Below are 16,896 nucleotides of genomic sequence, written 5' to 3'. Positions count from 1 at the left end.
TCTGATAACAATCTGATGTGGAAAAGAATGTCTAATTATGACTCTTTGGAAAAAAATCTGCGAACAATCACTATCAGTTTATGTGAAAGTGAAACCCAGTGTCCTGTAGGTATTGTAGACTTTTTCGATTGCGTTAGCGTAGGCGGCAGTACGAATGTCCAAACCCAAGTTGTACTTGTGAGCAGTTCGGATGATGGCCTCACCAGCACGTAACATTGTGTATTCGAGACCGGATTGTACGATATCCTGTAGACAACGATTAATAAGGCTAGAGTTCCCGGAATATGCGCTAGCATACACTGACCTTTTCACTAGCTCCAGCGATTTTAGCTGCGAACGCCGCATTCGGTGTCACTGGGACGTTTCTACCAATAGCTTTTTCCAAGGACTCTTGCACAGACTCTGAAATCATAAATCGACTAAGAGTAGCAGTTGACCACAGAAGAAATAACTAACACTTACGAAGAAGCATCCTATTGGACTCTTCTTCATACTTGAAACTTAGTCGACCATACGAGACGTGGTTGAGGTCTTTCAGCCATTCGAAGTAGGAAACAGTCACACCACCCGAGTTCAAGAACCTAAGCGATTGAGTAGATGGATAGGAGAGGAGTGATGTGCTTTTGTGAACTTTGTGAGCTAACGTTGCAAAACAGCGACGGAAACTATTATAATGCTAGGCAAAACGAAAAACAAAACAGGGGTGCCTAAATCATGGGTACTGATAAGGAGGAGCCCCGACCTACCTTATGAAAGTGAAGGGAGTCCTTTCGCTCAACAGGTGCAAATCAACTGATGAGTGTCCTCCCGCCTACCGTATGAAAGTGAAAAGGGTCCCTTCGCCAACAGTCCAAAAGTGAAGGTAGTCGGAGCAACTATCCGACTATCCCATGTATGTACCGAAAGGTTAGTATGTGCTGTTCGCAAATCACGAAACCCCGAAAATAGGGGTCACTGTGGGCAAATATCGAGATGAGGTTATGATTACTAGTGTGATAGTGGGCAAACTCAATTCTCCATAATCGTCCTGAAAAACTGGTGTCCGAACCGCTTTGGTTTCTACGAGGAACATTTGGATGCGCTGTCCTTGTACGCCCTCTTTCCTTGGCTGACAATTCATTGGTTTCACTCGAATAGGCTGTTGAGGAGAACTCATTGATTTTCGGCCGCTCATTGGTGCGTCGCGTGCATAAGGGTGTCGTGTTCTAATGTACCTCGCAAGAACTAAGGCCGTCTTTTAGGACAATTGGGGGGAATTGAGCGTCGCCACGCTCATACTCGTAATCTACACACCGAACTATATATTTGTCCACCGAAACCTCAACATCGTCAGTTTCGTGATACCTGAGATGACACCTTCCTTAGTTTAAAAGTTTAAAATTTCAAAATTTCAAAAACTTCGAATTGTATTCTTATTCGTACGTACATGTCAGGGATGATCAGGCAGTTGCCACGCTTGAGAAGGATCTTGTCAGCAGCAGGTGTGGTAGGTCCATTAGCAGCCTCGGCAACGATCTTAATTTCAGGTAGAAATACCAGACAGTTCAAATGAGCGGGACGTACATTATACCTTGGCTTGGATTTTGTGCGCGTTTTCTTTTGTGATGGTCTTTTCGCAAGCTGCAGGAACGAAGATGTCACACTTCTCGAACATGAGCTCTCTGAATGGTTCGAAGTTCGTTGTTCCAGGGCAGTTCTAAAAAAAATGCAGTTGGTTAGAAGTCCATTCTTGGAGGTGCAATTTCTGCCTAGAAGTCTAACTTTGATGGTTCCATTTTTGTCTCTCCATTCTTCGAGCTGTTTAGGATCAATTCCGTTCGGGTTTTGTATGGCACAGTCCCATTCTTGTACTCCGATTATCTTTGCGCCTCCTCTGAACAGTGTGTAGTTTTCCTAATCAGAAAAACTAACAACAGTAACAGTTTTATAGATACTTTCTAAGATTCATCAACATCGGGTGTTGATTCCTAGAAAATTAACTATTCTCCTATTTAGGAGCTAACCGATGCAGGAACTTTTCTAAAACTCTAGAAGTACTCTCCAACACGTTTACGATTGCAGCATGATTGAAATTTTCTGCTTGGTGAGGACCAGTAACTCTGGCTTGTATTGCATCTTGCTTCTTATTCATTATATTGCGGTTTAAAGGCATCACCCCACAAATCTGAGGTGGTGCAGATTTCAGGTGGAGTATTCTTATAAGAGATAGTAGATTATGGAGAGGAGGGTGATTCTGTCCATTTCTTCCTAATTGCCGTAAAAAACGGCTCGGAAGATGGGGCGCCGCACATTGCTGGCGCGCTCCAGTCGAACTCCTTGTAGAAAATAGTGCGCCAGACCGCCGGAAGCCGTATCTTCCGGGCCGTTTTTTTACGGCACTTAGGAAGAAATGGACGGAATCACCCTCTCTCTCCCCCTCTCCATAATCTACTATCCCGTATACGAATACTCCACCTGAAATCTGTACCACCTCAGATTCGTGGAGTGATGCCTTTAAAATGAAAGAGCATACCTGTGCAAGTATCGCATTGTGTGCAATCCTACATTACCGAAACCTTGGATAATAATTTTCTTTCCTGCTAGTCCAGGTGTAAGTCCAACCTAAAATACAACCTTTTCGCTATTATCTTCTTGCCTGAAACTCAATCGGATCAATGGAGAAGAAGGAATGGAGAGTAAGAATGGAGAGAATGGATCATTGGAGAGTCTTATGGTCGGATATTTATGCTCACCTTGTCCATGTATTCCTTTTCCTTACAGAACACCTCAAGACCCTTCCATACTCCCCGGCCAGTTGCAGATACTCGTCCGTGGATACCACCAGCAACGATTGGTTTTCCGGTAATACAAGCGGCTGCATCTCTATCCATATGGCCAATGGTTTGAGCGTAGGTGTCAGCGATCCAACCCATTTCACGTTCTCCGGTTCCCATGTCAGGTGCTGGCACATCGACGGTGGGACCAAGGAATCCCTAAATGATTAAAATTGGAGGGACGTGGTCGCAAAAGTTCCAGCAATTCGTTATTCTGATTGGTGAAACTTCTTTTGTGAGAGGGTTCCTCCTCCATTTATTGTGCTGATTTTTTTTCCTGTTGAAGTGACGGCGAGCTTTATTCATTCGCTTAAAAACCTATTTCTGCTTCTAAGAGACCATGTAGATCTTTTTGGGCTGCTTATTATAATAATAGACAATATGTCAGCTTGCAGCAGTTGAAGAGGCTTGGGAGACGGGGAAACGGCTTTCTTTTACAGACGGTCTGGTTTTTTTGGAGGTTAGCTAGGGAAAGTTGAGGATTTTTTTTTTTTTTACAAATTTCTCAACTAACATTCGATGAGTGTAAGAAAGGAGGAAAAAGTGAGACCGAATTTTGGTATGAAAATCTTCTGCAACACGTTTTATACCGAATTGGATTTCGTAAACTACGACTTGAGTTATTGGACTTTGTTCGATAACCCTGCTGCCATATTTTTACAGAGCATTAAAGAAAACCTTCAGGTGCAAATTTGGCTCTCTGTAGGTGTCCTGGTCCCTCAAAAGCTAGTTGAGAAAAATCAAGAAATTGGAGGAAAAATCTTGTATTCTTTTCAACTAGGTTTCAGAAAAAAAACCAGGGATGTCAGAAACACAAAGTTTCTCCTCAGTTAACTAAGATAACTCTGTCTCTAGAATTGCAGACGTATTAGATCATGAGAACTATATTTTGCACTCTTTAATATGAGTTCGTTTTACGACAATTGCGCGCTCCTCGTTCCCTCTTTGCTCCCTTCATTTTTTCTCCCTTCCCATCGTTACGAACTCCCTTTTGCTCCCTCTCTCCCGGACTCTTGTGGAGAAAATTCACGGTTCAGAGTACACGTGCGCAGGTTTGCAATGGCTCGGTAGGAGGTTGGGAGGAGAGGCGGCCGATGAATCAAGTCAGTTTGTTCGTCCTTCTAGACAAGTTCTGCGCCAATTTATCAACCCCAGGGAATGAAAGGCTTGGTTGGCACTGGGGCGGATTCGAATCGTCGATCGTGTAGAAGCCGTGGAACTTCTTACTGACTGCGCTATATCCTTCCCCATAGACATATGTTTTCATATACTGGAGTTGATGTGCTTGTACTTCTTGGAGCGCTCATACGGTCCAGTAAAAATCATAATTTATTTTATAGGAACTGTTTTATCTATACGTTCGGCGGCTGTAAAACCCACAAAGTAGAATCAACGCTGAATTTGTTCAACCGCGCATCTGCGCAGGATCTTCGATTGAGCTAAGACGGAGCGTTGAGGGAGCGTGTGTGTTTGAAGGAGAGAAGGAGCGTGCGTTGAGGCAGACACTTCGCGCTCACGGGATTCCACTTACTGCGTGTGAAAAATATGCGTTTCGTACTGATGTTTTCTGATATGTAAACTACATGTGGGACATCCATAATACATACATAACTACATGTTGGTTAGAGGTCCGTTGTAGCCACACGTTGGTTTGAGACTGCCGTGGTGCCAACCAAGCTTTTCACCTATTTGGGGTCGACAAATTGGTGCCAGAATTATCTGCGAGGAAAAAGAAAACACTGATTAGATGCATCAGCTGGCTTCCGCAAGTCGTTGTAGGCCAGACATGCGTTCCAAAAACCTCAAAGATCACGAAATGCAGTAAAACTTTCCAAACCCGTTGGCGCGTTTGGAAAGTTTCCAAAGCAGATTGATAAGGCAATGATTTTACCCTGACTTTTACTTTTAAACTACGTTGTTGAAATATATGATAAATATACAAATTAATTAAAGGCATCACGCCACGAATCTGAGGTGGCATGGATTTCCGGTGGAGTATTCGTATACATGATAGTAGATCATGGAGAGGGGTGTGATTCCGTCCATTTCTTCCTAATTGCCGTAAAAAAGGCTCGGAAGATTCGGCGCCGGACAGGGCTGGCGCGCTCCTATCGAACCCCTTGTAGAAAATACTGCGCCGGAACGCTCGAAGCCGTATCTTCCGGGCCGTTTTCTACGGCAATTAGGAAGAAATGAACGGAATCGCCCTCTTCCCCATAATCTACGACCCCGTATACGAATACTCCGCCGGGAATCCGTACCACTCCAGATTCGTGGGGTGATGCCTTTAATATCACGTATACATCCTCAGACAGTATACATCTGTCTAATGTGACAGTGTAGATTTTTATGCAAATGATAACATTTACGGGCAATGCATTACATTCCACAAATACATCGATTTATTGATGCTGTCTCCCCTTTTATTGCTACATGAAAATGTGTCAAGATTAAGGGCACAGTACTTTGGTCCTGTCATCCTTGAAAACGTCTTCAAAATGCAATACTTTCAAGCAGTTAAGATCTTGTCAACATTTGGAGTATCTGCACATGTTGTCAACCAGCGACCCTAATGGTACAGTGGTTGTATTGCAGAAGCATGCAATATATAGTAGAATGAAAACGAAATGAACCACGGTGCAATTGCGTAAGCGGTTGCGCTTGCGTCCCGCGTCGATTCCAACCGCTATGAGCACCGCGCCGCTTCGAACGCAGCCGCTTACGCAACTGCATCGCGCTTCATGTAGTTTTGATGCGACTATATAGTGCAAATTTATTTTACGATACGTGTATGAACTAACCTTTTTGGCGAACTCAATGGCGATACGACGAGTAATTTTCTCAATCTCGTATTCGGTATATTTCCTAGGATCTATTTTGACTCCTCCCTTTGCTCCTCCAAAAGGTACATCCACAACCGCACATTTGTAGGTCATCAGGGCCGACAGAGCTCTCACCTAAAACGAATATTTAGCAAGTGGAGACGCACATTCGGAGAGAAGAGCTACACGCGAACCTCATCCTCGCACACGTCAAGCGAGTAACGGATACCTCCCTTGGTGGGAGTGCGATGTTCGGAATGTTGTGCTCGCCATGCTTCAATCACTTCAAATTCACCGTTTTCACGTCGAATAGGGAAAGTGATGTACAAAACCTGAAACCAGCACTTTCCGGAAATGGACGATGAAGCGTTTCGGCATTGGAAAGAAATGCTTCACAGACTATTGATTTCCCTTTATTCTGTCACCTTATTAACAGGCTTGATGGACTTAAGGATTCCGTTGACAAGGTTCTTCTTGTCCTTAGTACTCATTGAGTTCGATTTCAGTTCCTCAACTAGTTTCGGTTCAATTACAGCTGCTCCTTTGTCGAAGAAATAGTCAACCATCTGAAATCCACTTTCCAATCATCATTGCCACAAGTGCTCTAGGGATAAGGCTCGCTGAGATACCTTGAAGAAAGATGGATTGCTCTGTTCATCCATAGGTTTCTGCGAATCGAGTAGTTGTTGATGAGCGTCCATATTTGCAGCTGAAGATGTAGAGAACCTGGAGATGTCGGACGGCCCGAAATGTAAGTGCTAGAGTTCTTTACTTCGTCTATAAAAACACTTCTTTGTCCTAGATAAGAACGTGCGACGAATAGCAAGACTGGAGTACCGCCTACAAGTCAACGAAATAGAGACGTAAAGTGTTAAGAGCAAAGAGCAGATAAGAAGCGGAATAGGAAGGGCACATCTAAGAAGTTGAGCATCGTTGTAAAAGTGATCGGATTAGTTCCCCGGCGAACCCACAACACTAATCAACACGAAAAAAGTGTATTTCTTGCAGTGTTAGAAAACTGCTGGTACCCGATGAAATTTTCAGAAACGTAGTGGTTATTGAGATTTGGAAGTGAACGCTAAATAATAAATTTATCGGTGGCTTCCAATTACTGGTAACATAGCGTCAAATCCCATGAGTATTATTTAGGAAGAATATTAATCGATGACACGTGGATTTTTCTTGATTTTTTTTTCGGGACATCTAAACGATTTTGCGGCACACCACTAACGATAAAGTGCAGAGAAATAAATTTTCAAAGCAGGTCAATCTATCAAGACACAGTTTTTAACAGAGAATCGAATCCTAAACCATAACATTAAATTTGTCATCCTAAAATTGTCATAAATACAATATTGTTCTGATATTTAGTGGAATCACGATGAAATCAAAGTTACAAAGAGCGAATAAGCAAAGAATTGCGGCGAAGTTGATTCACATTTCGCATATTTCAGCTGTTCAAAAGGCCGCATTTTCTTATATGCGACACTTTCTTTAGTGAATTCATTCACTCAATTTAACTGATTCACTTCATTCATAATGTATTATTCACTTTATTATTATGTATGAAAATGAGAGCATGCCACCTTTTTATGTAATAGTTAATAATAGCACAAGTTCACACTTTTACGCCATGATTTCCCTAATTTTTCTCTTGACCGAATTTGTTTTACTCTTTCCTCTTCTGGAAAACTGTGCAAATACCATCCGTAATACCCCTTCGTTTTACATGACCATTAAAGTTTTGTTTCAAATAAGAAAATCTAAACAAGTTATTTTGTTTAGATTTTCTTATTTGAAAATAAACTTTGATGGTCATGTAAAACACTACATTTTTCATGATTGGCGCACAAGTTCACACTTTTACGCCATGATTTCCCTAATTTTTCTCTGGACCGAATTTGTTTTTCTCTTTCCTCTTCTGGAAAATTCTACGACTCTAGTCCTCATTAGTTTATCTGCTAAAGCATGAGATTCTACTGACTAACACCTTAACTTGTTTCTATCATTTCCTCGAACTGTTAGCTATCAAACTGAGGATTTTTAAGATAAATCTTGAATAATATCTTCAAAGCTACTAAACCCACGCTTTTTTTGAAGATGCAGGTCCTTGCACCCGTCCATGTTTTCCTTAAAAATTACTTGTAAAGTATGTACGAACTAGGGATAATCAGTGTATGGACTACCCTATCAAGAGTGGAAACATACAGATCTTCTAGAAAATTCCAATGAAAATTCTAACGAATTTTTTTTTTGACTTCCCTTTTTGACCCTCATGCTTCATAGATTAAATATGTGTAAAATATGGTAATACAGGTAAAAAATAATACAATAATAATAATGCAATAATGAAAAACTTTTTTTTCCTAGAGTTGGATAGAAGTGGCTGTAATGTCCCAGAAACTGGGATTCAATGACGTTGAAATTTACGTTTTACAGCATTCACGAAGTTTGTTGTGTGTTGGAATTTTTTTTTCTGCACAGTCTCATATTGAATGAAAGATTGAGAAATCAACTAATTAAATTACTTTGAGATGCTCGAAGTCCGGTATTATGGCAATGTTGGAATTTGATGGCCGGTAGTAGTTTTCACATTCAGATGACCAGATAGAAAATCTCACGCGATGGTCAGACAGCTCATACGAGGTGAGCACTGATACCCGCGGTTCGTGATAAATTGATAGAACGCCGTTGAAACTTGCCGATCGGGAGCACCTGTCGTCTACGATCAGCTGATTACCGATTGAAACATAAATGAGTACTGGGGACTCCTAAGGAGTTCTCTAATGTAGTAAGTCTGATTTGCAAAAAAAAAAACTCTAACCAGATCCCGTCAGGAATCCATCTGTGAACAAGAAAAATGGGTGCTTATCAACTGCGAATGACTTATGTCGTTCGTAACAGTCTATGAATTACAGGATTTTCTTACATGCAGTATCTTCACACAATTCGGACACCAATATTTAAAGGCATCACCCCACGAATCTGGGGTGGCGAGGGTTGCAGGTGTGTTATGCCTATACTTGGTCGTAGATTATGGAGAGGAGGGTGATTCCGTCCATTTCTTCCTAATTGCCGTAAGAAACGGCCCGGAAGATGCAGCTTCGAGCGTTCCGGGGTTCTGAGGCACCATTTCCTACAACGAGTTCGAGCGCGCCAGCCTTGTGCACGCGCCGCATTAGGAAGAAATGGACGGATTCACCCTTTTCTCCATAATCTACGACTCTGTATAGGCATAGCCCACCTGAAACCTGCACTACCCCAGATTCGTGGGGTGATGCCTTTAAGCGTACTGCACAGTGCGTAGTTCTCATTTGTCTTGGGTGGCAATCGGTAAGAACGTAGTGATTCACCAGCCCCGATATATTCAGTCGGTGAGAGTGGTCAGTTTGTTTTTCTTTTGGATTTGTTGCGTAGTGTACTAAAAACGATATAGAGGCTTTGCAAGGAGCGAGGAGTGTTAGATGGGGAATGCATAGTATCAAAAAACCTCGACTCATTTTCATGCCGTTGATAAAGGCAGGGTTGTCGAAACGTTGGATCAACATAAACTTTCACCAAAACCTCGTCCGCACAACAAAAAAAAAACATAAATCTGACCAGATTCCTTTCTCCAATTACAGCAATTATTATAGCTATTTTTTTGTTTTTAATTTTTTTGTGATAATAACTAATTTTTTTGTGAAAAGTCTGATACATGCTAAATCTTATCTCTTTTGTCTTACAAGATTTCTTGCTGATTTTTGAATCTGTTTCTTGGGTCAACTTGCAGGACCTTTCACAAATAAAGATAATATGGAAGTGGGTATGGACAGTCATGATATGGTAATCTACATGACAACCGGTGCCACAACGGTCCTTTATGAACAGAACTACTGTAAGGCGCTACATATGTAGGTAACTATGGTTAAAAGAAAAAAATCAAAAAATCCACAAATATCAACTAATTATTCAAGTACCTACTGCAATTATCTAGATCTCTTCATATTTCCTCGGCAGATATTTGCTCTTGTGCGTGCAAAATCTTCTAATGCCTGTGTTAGTCGAAAAATAATTTTTGATGTTACCATTGATGTTCACAAAATACAGAGCGCAACAATCGATCTTCAATTTTGACGATATTGTCACTAAAAAAATCACCAACTATCCCGGACAAATGTCCTTTGAATGTCCTTTATTAGGGTTGCGAAAACAAAAATTTTGCAAAGGTTGTCTTGACCTATTTAATATGATTATGGTGGGAAATTTGCTCTACATTCCCGAAAAAAAGTACGCTCACTGCTGGTGCATAGCCACATCATTCTTTATCGTTTTTAGATCTTCTTTTACGTTTATAAGAAAAATCTTTCGTTTTGATGATGGAATGGCCGAGGATCTGCCAATTCTGTCAAATACAAATAAGTAGAAATAAATATGAAAATACTATGTAATATACCTAAATAGAAGTACTAAATACGAATGTTTTTTTTTTGTTTCAGAAAAAACGAAGAAGGGGAGAAAACAAGGAACTCTAATGAAAAAAGGGCCTCGTAGAAATAATAAAATGAAATAATAGGGTAAAAAATGCGTCGGTTCAAATGACTTCAAAAGCAATCAGAGAGAGAAGTGCTTCATTATCGCTAAAGTGCGATAACACTTCTACTCAATCTAAACATAATTGAATGGCATGTATCATGAACATGGTATAGGTGTTGATTCAGGTGACCCGCTCGCATAACGTTCTCATGTTTTATTTCGAGTTTGGTCGAGAATGACAGATATAGCATTAAAGACCACCCACCTAAAGATTTGCGTCCAAAAATGGTGCGGTTGCGAGGCACTCGTGCTAGAAAAAGCAAGGTTTTTTGACCTACTATAGCACTCCAGAGGAAATCAGGAAATCACTAGAAAAAAAAAAGTTAATCATTGCGCACTGGTGTGCAAACCGTTGACATTGGCTAAGGGTCGGAATGATTCACAATGATTATGACTAAGGGTCATAATTACTGATTTTGTCCTTCTGTAGCTGTGTTATAAGTCATACATTCTTCCTCCTGACTTTCACTTCGGTAAAAGTGTCATCCGTAGAAGAAAAAAATCAAACCCCAAGCAGGGTTTTCGTCCAAAAAATAGCTCGCCATGGTCTCTTCATCTACATAATGCACATCATATCCTTTGAACTCGCCGAGACCCCCGATTATTCGACCCTGACTACTTTTTAGCGGATACGCTTGATTCTTACATCTTAGGCCGTTTTTCTTTGCCGTTAGATCCTACCGTGGGTTCCCCGCGTACAAATAAAAAAAAAAGAAAAACTAAACCGAATACTAAGCCAGTTACTATCCCCGTACAATTCTTACTGTGTCCATAATGAAAACTGTAATCATGGACACATAGACGATAAGGGGTTCTTGGCTTCTTTTTTCGTACAGTTGAAAAGAAGTCGAAATGGAGATATCGATTTCGTCGTCAAACCGAGCAAGGATTATCGCTGATGCCTTTCAGACGGTCGAAGAGAGGGCAATGAAGAAGAATTCTCAACCAAGACAGAACTCATCATTGTCATATGCACTTGAAGATTCTGGCGAAGTACCATTGTTATCATTCGAATAATGATTCCTCTATAGGTTTCGCGGTTTTATCGGTGAGAAAATAGAGTATTTCTGGTGTCGTCGTTATCGGTAGGTCATAAGAGCAATACTATATGAATGATTGATTATACATATCAAGGAAGGTGCAAGGAAATTCAACGATTCCCTAAATTTGGAGATTGATCCCAGAGAAGATATTCCAGTCATTTGCTGGACAATGGAGGAGAACTATCGATGTCGTAATCTTAGCAGTGCAGTATTTTCATCATCGCTTTCTGTGGTGCGGAGGAGCAAACATAAAAGAAGTTTGTACAAGGGTCAACTATTCTCATTATAACTCCCAGATGATCGCAAAAATCAGACGATAAAGGGCCCGGAAGCTATGATTCCGTAACAAAACTTTAAAGGCAGCACTCCACGAATCTGAGGTGGTACGGATTTCAGGTGGAGTATTCGTATACGGGATAGTAGATTATGGAGAGGAAGTGATTTCGTCCATTTCTTCCTAATTGCCGTAAAAAACGGCCCATAAGATAAGGCTTCGGGCGTTCTGGCGCACTTTTTTCTACAAGGAGTTCGACTGGGGCGCGCCAGCCTTGTGCAGCGCCGCATCTTCCGAGCCGTTTTTACGGCAATTAGGAAGAAATGGACGGAATCACCCTTCTCTCCATAATCTACTATCCCTTACAAGAATACTCCACCTGAAATCTGCACCATCTCAGATTCGTGGGGTGATGCCTTTAAGTGAAAAAATATCTGGTGATTTTACAAATAATTTCCAGAGTAGTTTTCATTTCACCGCAACACCTTTCTGAAAAGTTAATCAAGTTCAAAACTTAAGAAACTTAACTCATAATTCCCCTACATTTATGATGTGGGAAGCATACATCATTCTTCAGATGTTGACTGTTATTCGCTCTCAAACCTGTTTTATTACAGAGAAAATTGTAACAGTTTTCTGTTTGAGAAAAAAGACAGAAAATAATCGATATTTAATTGAGTTGATGAGTGGTTGATGAGCTCCAGAAAAAGAGTGAATCTTAATTTTTTTTAGGAAGGAGTTCTTTTTTTATGGGTTAGAATATTCTCAGCTGAAATAAACTTTACAGAGAAACCTTTAAATACCTGCAGTAATGCACTAAAACTAGATCTTCTATTGGTCAAGTCAGCAAAATGTAAATTTTCCTCGACTGATTAACATTCCAGAGCCCAGGTCAAACATTTCTACGCTTAATTTCTAATTCTGCTCAAGCGCAACTTGTATGAGATTGTAGACGCATCGCATTCCAGTGACAGTTTGATTTCGGAAACAGTTAGTAAAGCTTGAATGACTGATGCATTGATTCAAACACAGATTTAAAACTCGAGGTGTACTCCATCCAAAAAGTCAAACTAAACCAAAATCTCTTAGTAGTGCCCATGTTCAATTAGCTACCTAGTTATTACTATTATTATTTAGCAGTTAATTTTAGCTAATTTAGTAGCTAATTAATTAGTTTGCTCAAGCAAATCAATTAAGGCTACATATTAAACCACAATCACGTCACAATTCAGTTTCATCCATTCGTTCATTCATTCGTTTATCCATTCATTCATTAATAACGAATAAAAAGAAAACAAAGAACAGCGTTCGCTTGTGAGAGTTATACTGAACCTTTTGTATCCTTTCATACGGTCTTATTTACCCTTCTACCAATAGCTCTTCTGGTCGGTACTGAATTCTACCATGTAATTCAGTATCTTAAATCTGGCCGTAAACGTTTCTAACGAAATCGAAGTGTCGGGCGTTATCAAGTGTCCTCATGTGTAATTATGATAAGCACTGATTGCGTCGCCCTTCACACGAGGGCTGTCATTTTTGTTCCTTGGCCTTAAATGCACTCAGGGCATATTTATTCTAAGTTTTGCGAACTTCCCAGTCGAAGACAGAACCAAGATGGTGGATAGCAAATAAAGTGAATTGACTGGTGAACGGGGAAGTTCTAAGAAATTCGTCTGATTTAAAGGCATCACTCCACGAATCTGGAGTGGTACGGATTTCCAATGGAGTATTCATATACGGGGTCGTAGATTATGGGGAGGAGGGTGATATCGTTCATTTCTTCCTAATTACCGTAGAAAACGGCCCGGAATATACGGCTTCGTTCGTTCCGGCGCACTATTTTCTACAAAGAGTTTGATTCGAGCGCGCCAGCCGTGTGTGGTGGCGCATTAAAAAGAAATGGACGGAATCACCCACCTCTCCATAATCTGCGATCCCGTATACGAATATTCCACGTGAAATCCGTACCACCTCAGATTCGTGGGGTGATGCGTTTAAGTTTTAAGAAAGTACAAGGTGCGGCGTGGGAACCAAGTGTTTTTGAATAGTAGTAAATCGTAAGTTTTTGCTTCGAAAATTTGTTGACAAAACTACAAAATAGGTAAGAATAAGGCATTTTAATAATTCATGAACATCAAATAAACGGAAAATTAAATCTGACATGTGATGGCCGTTTTCCGTATTTGTTTGTCTGACCATTGCAACTTCCTGTGCAGTACGTACAGCAGATTAACAGTGAAGCGGTCGTTTTTTCGACTATTGAGCCTCCTGTTCTGGAAGTATAAACCCAATGTGGGATTATTCCATGCGCAGGAACAGTGTCATTTCGATTGATACTGAACGTTCACGGGTGATGTTCACGGTGAACCGCCGTTCTCGCCTCTCGCCACTTCTAGCAAAACAATCGCACTCAATTCTCGTTGCTCTAGTGTCCAAGGCTTCCTGAATGCAAACAGTAGAGCATGGTAACACGCTCCTTCTGCTCAAGTAATAGCAATTTCAAAACCACTTGGTTGTCGCCCTGCACCCTGTATAAGTCTTCCCCGGGATAAGAGGGTCCCAGGCCAACTGTGCTTTAGAAATTGCTCAAGTCAAATAAATCCTTCCAACCTTCCTGGGTTGATGAATTGATAGCAAACTTTTCGAGGACCATAAGGACAAGGATTTGTTATATCGGTTTGTATTACTGGTAATTGATTCGGAAACGTATGCGATCATAAACATCCACATCTCGTTCTGAACTTAGCTCGAACACGTTCTATCCCATCACGTCATCCCAAACGATAATGCTTGATCGATGATGCTAATGACTGATCAGCACCATATTATCCCTCATTTTTATAATTCAAATTTCCCCAATATTCCAACAGCAGATTCCACTAAAAATGAGTATCACTCACAGTACTAAAATGTATGCTGTAACAAGGCCTGTGTCAGTTTCACTTCGTTAGCCGGAAAAAATATGGGATATCTCACTAAAGCTGAGCCTGAAAAAGAGGAGAATTTAATTTCGCTATATAACTTCCCTAATATCTGTAGAACCGATCAATCAACGCCAATTCGTCTACCCGAACTCTTCTAATTGGTGTAGCCGTAGGTGTTGGTGTAATATTAAAACTATGGACTACAATGATTCAAACTGCAAACTTCACCACAAACTTCCTAGACCTTTAGCTACCTTCCTTTAAAGGCATCACCCCACGAATCTGGAGTGCTGCGGTGGGTTATGCCTATACGGGGTCGCAGATTATGGAGAGGAGGGTGACTCTGTCATTTCTTCCTAATTGCCGTAAAAAACGGCCCGGAAGATGCGGCGCGACACAAGGCTGGCGCGCTCCAATCCAACTCGTTGTAGAAAATGGCGCGCTGGAACGCTCGACGCCGCATCTTCCGGGCCGTTTTTTACAACAATTAGGAAAAAGTGTACTGAATCATCTCTCCCCCCCCCTATCCATAATCTACGACTCCGTATAGGCATACTCCACCTGAAACCCGCACCGTACCCCGGATTCGCGGGGTGACGCCTCTGAACTTCTAACCTTCACTTTTTCAAGGAAAATAAGTAAATAAAGGTGACATGACATGACCTAACTGTGCAAATGATAACGGTTGCGAGAAAGTTGCGCGACAGGACCTCTACACATCTCTGGAATTCGATTAGAGCTAACGAGGGTCCCACCCCAACCGTAACCACCGACGCAAATGGGCAAGCTTTCAGATCGTTGCTATCCGACTGGGTCTGCGCTTGCTAGTACTTTAACTATATTTTTATTCTTACTATGCACTTCCATTTGAAAAAAAGTTCGCAACAAAAAAGCAGCGATATTTTATATCTGCAATAGCAGCGATATCATCTGGTTCATTCCTCTCTGAAGCCAGCATTCTGGTGAACGTAACGACTGGAAAGTGATTTAGGTTCTAGTGAAATTTGAAAACGTTTCCCTCCACAGTATTATGCTAGTTGTGTATTTTGTAAATTTGTGTTTACTTCTGTTTTTACTTCCTTGTTACCAATTCTATTTTTGAAAAAAAAACAACAAAAAGCTTTGTTTATCGAGAGACTGTTCTGCTCTTATCGTCAGTGATAAGGATTAGGTGCGGTAAAGCACAGCTGTCCAGTCTCTTCACATAAGCCACAATTCATTCACTCTTCCGGAGATCAAAATGAAATTATTGCATGCATTCGATTACATCTGTTTTCATTGATGGTGTGACAAAATAGAAAAAACTACAGCTAATCAATAATCCACCGAAATACCGTTCTGATATATGAGGGAGCAAAGAGTGATGGTTTGGGCACCGAATAGTCTAAAAGGAGGAGGTCATAATCCAGATTACCGCTGATCCAACTACTTTTTCTTTGTAGTCAAGGCAAACTGAGGTTGCACTTATAGTTAGAGTTAGAAGCCAGAAATAAATAGAGAGGAAAAAGAGAATTTATAGTTAAGAATATAATCTCAAGTAAATTTTTTAGCTGTTTGATGTTTTCTCGGATACAACTCCATTTGACTGCGTCTCCTCTGATACCCACTCATCATCTGGTTCATTCCTCTCTGAAGCCAGCATTTTTCGGTTTCTAGGAGGGAAGTGGATGGCTTGTTTGCATACTATCGTATATAGTTGGGTAAAAACGACATCAAGCATTGTGCAGTTGCGTAAGCGGCTGCGTTAGAAGCGACACGTTGGAGGAAGCGATTGGAATCGAGATGGGGCCATCAGCAATGAATTCTGATAGGAAGGGTCCTCTCTCGATCCTTTCCCGCTACGCTCCATCGCACCGCTTCGAGCGCAACCTCTTACGCGACTGCACCATACTCGATGTCCCTACAAAGTGTCATGTTTATGTTTTGTTTGTATATGTTTTGACTCTATTATATGTTAGGTGTTCTTAGCCACAACACGGTTGCCTCGATTTTTTCCAGCATCCTTTTCCACAATTACATGATAGCATACTGAGATTGATTCGACTAGATATCTACAATTATTAGGTTGGTGCAAAAAAATGCAATTTTTTCTACCTAAAATCTAAGTTAATATAACTCAGATCTAAAAAAATTTATTTAGTCAAAGTAATCTCCATTACAATTAATGCACTTTTGCTAACGAGAAACGAGCTTCTTAATGCCAATATCATAAAAGCGTGGGGTTCTAGAAGCGATGAACTCATCGAAGGCAGTTTCTGCATCGTCTTGGTTTCCGAAGTGTTTCTCCCGCAAGAAGTTATCAAGGTGCTTGAAAAAGTGAAACTGAGTAGGCGAAAGGTCTGGCGAGTATGGTGGATGATCCAGAGTTTCATAGTTCAACTCATGCAGCTTTTGCCGTGCGATCAATGAGACGTGAGGTCTAGCGTTTTCATGAAGTAGGATTGC

The 16,896-nt window shown here is 40.9% G+C and overlaps 1 protein-coding gene across 1 annotated transcript; it reads right to left on the bottom strand.

The window, feature by feature from the left end:
• Positions 1-78: 78 nt before the first annotated feature.
• On the bottom strand, positions 79-6,336 carry RB195_000748 (uncharacterized protein; the record flags this gene model as incomplete). The annotated part of the gene is made up of 12 exons (XM_064197246.1): positions 79-246; positions 305-402; positions 463-581; positions 1,427-1,515; positions 1,571-1,696; positions 1,762-1,873; positions 2,513-2,601; positions 2,733-2,972; positions 5,615-5,770; positions 5,830-5,967; positions 6,061-6,201; positions 6,265-6,336. 12 exons carry the CDS (start codon positions 6,334-6,336, stop codon positions 79-81), a joined length of 1,548 nt encoding a protein of 515 aa, XP_064053127.1.
• Positions 6,337-16,896: the final 10,560 nt, after the last annotated feature.

The sequence above is a fragment of the Necator americanus genome, chromosome IV, assembly GCF_031761385.1.
Source record: "Necator americanus strain Aroian chromosome IV, whole genome shotgun sequence".
NCBI classification, from domain to species: domain Eukaryota; kingdom Metazoa; phylum Nematoda; class Chromadorea; order Rhabditida; family Ancylostomatidae; genus Necator; species Necator americanus.
This window is presented reverse-complemented; position numbering and strand designations above follow the sequence as displayed.